At 31.9% G+C, this 6,514-nt stretch overlaps 1 protein-coding gene across 1 annotated transcript in view; it reads right to left on the minus strand.

Moving 5' to 3' along the window:
- LOC106689804 (uncharacterized) overlaps positions 1-6,514 on the minus strand; it is a gene marked incomplete at both ends in the record, with an annotated part of 120,523 nt that overhangs the window by 5,502 nt on the left and 108,507 nt on the right. The window contains 2 exon segments of the mRNA XM_014434987.3: positions 2,172-2,279; positions 5,498-5,632. Coding sequence (XP_014290473.3) covers positions 2,172-2,279; positions 5,498-5,632 — 243 coding nt within the window.

Consider the following 6,514-nt stretch of genomic DNA (forward strand, 5'->3'; position numbering starts at 1 on the left):
TATTTATACTGTAAATTTTTGGTTTTCATTTAGTTACTTTTGGAAAAAAAAAATGAAAAATTGGGACAAAACAACGATGTTTAGAAAACATCGGCTTAAAAACATCGATGTTTAGAAAACATCGGCTTAAAAACATCGATGTTTGGAAAACATCGGCTTAAAAACATCGATGTTTAGAAAACATCGGCTTAAAAACATCGATGTCAAAAACATCGACATCGATGTCGCATCCCTAATACCCACCCAAGGTCTAATACAAATTATAATGCAGAATTCCCTGTGAGTCAAGAATAATGTCTTCCACCAAGCTCTGAAACTGATCTCAACACCCAGCCACACAAAACAATTATTTGTAAAAGGGGTGGTCCCTCAACTTCCGAACCAAAGCCGTTTCACAGATAATCGTCTTTCGCCAAATTCCTCCGTATATTTTTCCTGTGAGTAAGTAATACATTTTCTATCAATGTCCTCTTTCTGTGCATTTATCTTGACACTCCGATCCTGATCATTCGTTTCGAATCTTATCGTGAGATCTATCCACTATTAATGGTTCCTTTTCAGTCGCACTCAACGCTAGAATGTTTACAAGCTTTGCATAGTACTCTGTATCTAAGGAGTGCACTTCTTGAAAATGTATAATTTTTCTTCTCCAGTAGTTCGCCTATTTTCTTACTAGTAGGACATTTTCCCAATACATGAGCTACGATTATTAGAAAAATCTGGAGTGGAGGTATGAAAAAATAGCATTAGTTTATGAAAAGAAGACTTTTCGTTGGGTGAAATCTTTTAATCATAGAAGCAATAGAATTAGTACTGTAAAGAATTTGGCTTGCCTAAAAGTTTTCAAAAGATTATTCTTTCCCATTTTTTTTTTCAGAAAAGTATAATTAATCCACATCAAACTGTTAATAATTTCCACTTTTCTAGTTGTTCCATAGTTATTTATGCTGTAATTGTACTTTGGTAAAGTAAATGTGTTTCTTGAATGAGCACATAAATTGGTGTATGTCTAAACAATCGTTTGGCTCAAGACTGTTCTTTTTTATTTATTAAATTGTTTTCTGCCTCTTTACTTTGCTAAAACTCCATTCATTCTTCCCTGTACGTTTATTATAAGACACCATGACCAATTTGTCAAATAAAATAAGCCTTGATAAGTCTCTATTACTTTCATTTTGATTTTTCTCTTGTGACAATTGCTCTTATGTAGTGTCCGTTTTTTTTTCTCTGTTCCTTCACTATATTTTCAGATTTATTTATCTGTTTTTATCATCAGTGAATCTTCCTATTCTGGAGGTTACAGTAAATTTGAGGTAAAAGTTATGGAAATTAATCAGATTTGGTATTTTTATTTTATTGGCATGTAGGTTACATCTGATTACCTCTATTAATTTTATTGTAGTATTTTTTATATTGCTTTATTTTTCAGTGATCTATATTTAATCTTGATTAAGTACTCAGTATCTCATTGTTAAATTTAAATAGCTGTGGGAGATAATTTATTCTGTTATATGAAACCTAGAGTTAGGAAACCTTCCTTGGGTACACCCAGCCTCCATAAAGTAGGAACAGGAACCCTTTATTGGGAGAAGAAGGGCTGAGATTCATAGCCAAAATTATTTTGAGATTTCAACCATTGCATTATGAGAACCTATGATAGTCGTCAGTTAACCTTACCTTACCTTAAATTTAAATTAAACACTGATTTATCAATAAAGATTGTTAAACAACAATAGAATCAGCCCTTATTTATTTTTTAATATAATGACTCACATGAATTTGAAATAGATATTATATGATTATTTCACTAGACATAAATTTTATTAAACCAATAAAACAATTTTTTTAAACTGAAATTCAGATTCATATTCATTGAAAAATTTTGGTTGTACATAACATTTTAAAAATGTTAAAATAAAAAAATCAATACATAACTAATCAGAGAGTTTTAGCACAAACGTAAAAAAAATTAATATTATTTTATTCCTCCAAAGAATAAATAGATGGTACATAAAATCAGAAAAAATATTTACACTACCAATAACAAATAATTTACCCGTTTTTCAACTGATCTTGTATAACACTAATCGCATTTTTAAAAAAAAATAAAATCGATATTGTCTATTGATTCATGTTGAGCAATGATAAGGAAGGTATATATATATACTTACTAATGAATTGCATTTGAGGAATTTCGGCATCAATTCCGTTTTGGTCGTCAGTTGTAGTCACTGGAATGCCGCCATCTTTGGTATCACGCGCTAAGAATAAGTTAAATCCTGGAAAAATAATTAATATTATTTTCAAAATTAATTATTATCCAAACCTCACCACACAAAATCTAATCTCTGAAGTTTTCAGATACAATCATACTGTATACAAATCGTAGTATCGCATCGGAGAATAATGTTAATGTCAGAGATAAACACAAATTTTTAATAATATTAATTTTTAAAAGGTAATTATTATGGTCTCTGTTGTATTCTGACGTTTTTAGAAATAAAATTATTTATATAGTATATAAACATATTAATATTATATATGTATAAACTTATATTAATTATTTCATTATATATAACTTTTTGTTTTTTCTGTTGGAAATAATAATAGATCTGGTGTCATGTTTTCTTGTGATCTTTATAACTAGTGATCTTTTTTCAAGTATTAATTCCAAACGTTAATTAGCTCTATGAAATAATAAAACTATACATTGTTAACTAAATAAGTATAATACTTGAATTTCATTGAATGTATGATTACATAAAAAGACGGATATAAAAGTGAGTTGTTTGGCATTTGCCAACGATCTCGCACTGTTGATAGAATCAGAGAAAGAGGGTATCAGTAAAATAAATAACCTAAGAATAATAGATGAAAAGCCAGGCCTGCAAATATGTAAAAAAAAATTGTAGGCCTACAAATATCATATGAAAAACAGAGCTCATGACTACTGAAGTAAATTTCAAGAAAAAAAAATAGTAAACACTGAATGTGGAAAAATAAAAGAGACTAGAAAATTTAAGTATTTAAGTAATTAATAGAGGGTTCTGAGAAAGAGAGCACCCGAGAGAAAACCACCATATTAGAAAACTTAAGCTTTCAAATAGTTAAAATCCACTCCACTGCAACTTAGAAATTCTGCTAAAAATAGAAAGGAGGATCTTAATAAAAATATTTGGGCGCAGGAAAACACAAGAAGGTTAAAGGCTAATATCTAACGAAGAGATCTACAGAAAAATTAAAGACCTGGAAAACGAGATGAGAATCGGAAGGCTGATGTTCTATGGGCACATAAAAAGGATGAAAGTAGGGATAAAAGGCCGATTCTGGGCCACAAGGAGGATCGTTTTTGACCTTTGACCCTAGCCTCGAACCTACCTTAACCACTTCCGTGACCTTGGACTTTGGACCCTAGCCTAGTAATATGGTTATTAAAATTAAATGCCGATTGAGGGAATTAAATGATGCTTTGTTGATATCAGCTGAGGATACTAAAATTGAAAGTATTATACTTAAAGAGGTTTGTCGGGGGGTGCGGACAGCAAAGAACAACATGAATAAACAAAACCATATTTATTCATTTTATGCCGATGTTTCGACCTGAGTTTCAGGTCTTCATCAGGGCTATAGAACAAAAGAGATAACAACAACATTTAGAGTAACATACAATTGAAAAGGAATAGTGAACAAAAGAGATAACAACAACATTTAGAGTAACATACAATTGAAAAGGAATAGTATACAAACAAATTTAGAAATATACAAAATATTGAATTAAATTATAAATGATAAAAAATGATAACTGATAATTGAATAGTACAAAATTTTAATTGATTGATATTTGTGGAATTGAAACTCAGGTCGAAACGTCGGGATAAAATAAATAAATATGGTTTTGTTTATTTATGTTGTTCTTTGCTGACCGCACCCCCCAAACTTCACAGACAAACATCTTCAAGCATTAATCTAAGGTCAACTATCTACACCTCATTAGAAAGTATTATAGTTCAAAGTCTAAAATATTTAAAGATAAGAAAGATTAAAAAGTCCTAAATAGTAACATATCTATTTATCTCTCAGTTAGTTTATGTTTTAGGGATTATACAAGTTCAAAGTCCCTTGTTTACATTCATCGAAGGGATTAGAAGATAAAGGTCCTACATATCAGTGTTTATATTTTAGGTTTAACCAGTACGAAAAGAAAAAGGTCGCGAGACCCTCGTAATAAAAATGGCGGTGAACAAAAATAATTGGATTGCGAGACCCTCTTAATAAACTAGCTGCGAACGAAAAGAAGAGGATCGCGAACCCACTTAATAAACTGGCGGCGTTAAAAAAACAACAACAAGATGGCGGCCGAGTACACGCCACTAAACCCGTAGGTCACGTGACCAATATGGCGGTGAAAGAAAAGAAGAGGATCGCGAGACCCTCATAAGTAAAATGGCGGCTACCGAAAAGAAGAGGATAGCAAGACCCTTATAAATGAAATGGAGGCCGGGTACATTCAGGCTCTACCAACCCCATGAGTCACGTTATCAATGTAGCGGTTAAGGAAAAGAAGAGGATAGCGAGACCCTCCATAGTAACAGATCTATTAGTCTCTGTTTGTTTATGTTTTCGGAATTATACAAGTTCAAAGTCCCTTGTTGACACTCATCGAAGGGATTAAAAGATAAAGGTCTACATATCAGTGTTAATAATTTAGGTTTAACCAGTTCAAATTCAAAGTCCAAGGTCACGGGAGTGGTTAAAGTTGGATCGAGGCTAGGGTCAAAGGTCAAAAACGATCCTCCTAGTGACCCAGAATCGGCCTTTTATCCCTACTTTCATCCTTTTCATGTGCCCATAGAACATCAGCCTTCCGATTCTCACCTTGTTTTCCGCAGTATTGAATAAGAAGATGTTTAAAAAAACATTTAGCTACATAAACTTGGGAGGATATACAAGGCTAATGAGAGAGAAATTAAAGAGACAAAAATTTCAGATACCGACTGTCTAGATAGAGATACGTATAGGAAAAGATTGAAAAATCTCACCAATATTGGAAGAGGGAAAAAAGGGGGTACGAAGAGGTCCGAAGAAAGAAAAGAAAGACAGTCGAGGATCATGATGGGAAGAAAGAAAATCAAGACTCCCAAATAAACCTAACCATTGATATTCACGTGGTCCTTAGTGGCCTATACGTGATAAAATATATATATATATATATAGGACTGTCAGCTGACAGGTCCATATCAGCTGATCGAGAACAGCTGACCGATTGTATATATATAGACGGACAGGCTCCGCAAATAGTTTAGTATTTTACAGCAGTTCAAGCGAGTTAGATCTTTTTCCTTCTTCTCTTTTTTGACATTGTGCTTTCGCCAATACTTAACTTATATATATATATATATTTTTAATTGTTTAAACACACAGCATTAACGAATTATTCCAGGTGCATGGAGCAGTTAGGAATGAATTAAACGAAATCCATCTTTACTGAATTATTTACCTTCATAGTGTTCGTCAGGCTTATTTTGTGGCTTTTTACAACTTCTGTTTCCGGATATCACATTGTTTTCTGGTCTTTTGCTTTTGATATATAAAAAACCTGGTGAATGAGTAGGGTTCCGGCTTTCTTGAATGGCTGAAATAAAAATGTATTTTATATTTTTATAAAATTTTACTTTATTATTGTTTTATATTTTACTAGTTTGCCCCTACAAGAATTCTCGCACCAATATATTTCCTTCCCATCAATTCATTCGAAATATAAGCGATATCATACTCCTTCGCATAAACAATATAATGCTATTATCAGCATTTTTATAATGCCTATGCTTATGTAACATTGGGTATAAACGTCGCTACGTCAAAAAAAAAAACGTTATATATTTCAAAACGGACAGAATAAACATATTTTTCTAATATTTTAAGCTCTAATTGCTTGCAACATTCTTAGAACATTAATTTCAGCAAGAGTATATGAAATGGTTAGGTTTTTAACTCAAAATATTTTTATATAGGAAAGAATAAACACATTGGATACAATAACTTTTAGCATCTTGCTCTGCTCACTGTATTTTGTTGAATAATTTGAGCTATTTAAAAATCAAAATCGGCTGAGCCCTTTGGTGAATTGTCGAACAGATTATTATATCTACATAACAATTGTATTTACTATATTTATGGCTAGTGGGGTAAAATTATTAAAGACATTTGTGAATATTATTTTTTACAATATTTATTGGTGACCATACCGTAGTAAGTTACTTAATGAATTTAATAAAATTTCATTCAATAAGTAGTGGCCATAAGTAAGCCCATAGTTATGTGAAAAAACGAAACACTATATGATAAATACCCCTTGGCAACCATAGCGCTGTGGAAGCTTATCCTAGAATGAGGTTTGACTCCCTGATTCGTGAGCTGTTTCTAAAACAATTTATGTGTGGGCTTTAGAAAAGAGGATCTGATTCACGTTATTCAGCAATGATGTCGAAATGTTCGCAATTTTCCGACTTAACCT

This window comes from Halyomorpha halys, unplaced genomic scaffold, assembly GCF_000696795.3.
Source record: "Halyomorpha halys isolate HHAL.00 unplaced genomic scaffold, Hhal_1.1 Scaffold1472.1, whole genome shotgun sequence".
NCBI classification, from domain to species: Eukaryota; Metazoa; Arthropoda; class Insecta; order Hemiptera; family Pentatomidae; genus Halyomorpha; species Halyomorpha halys.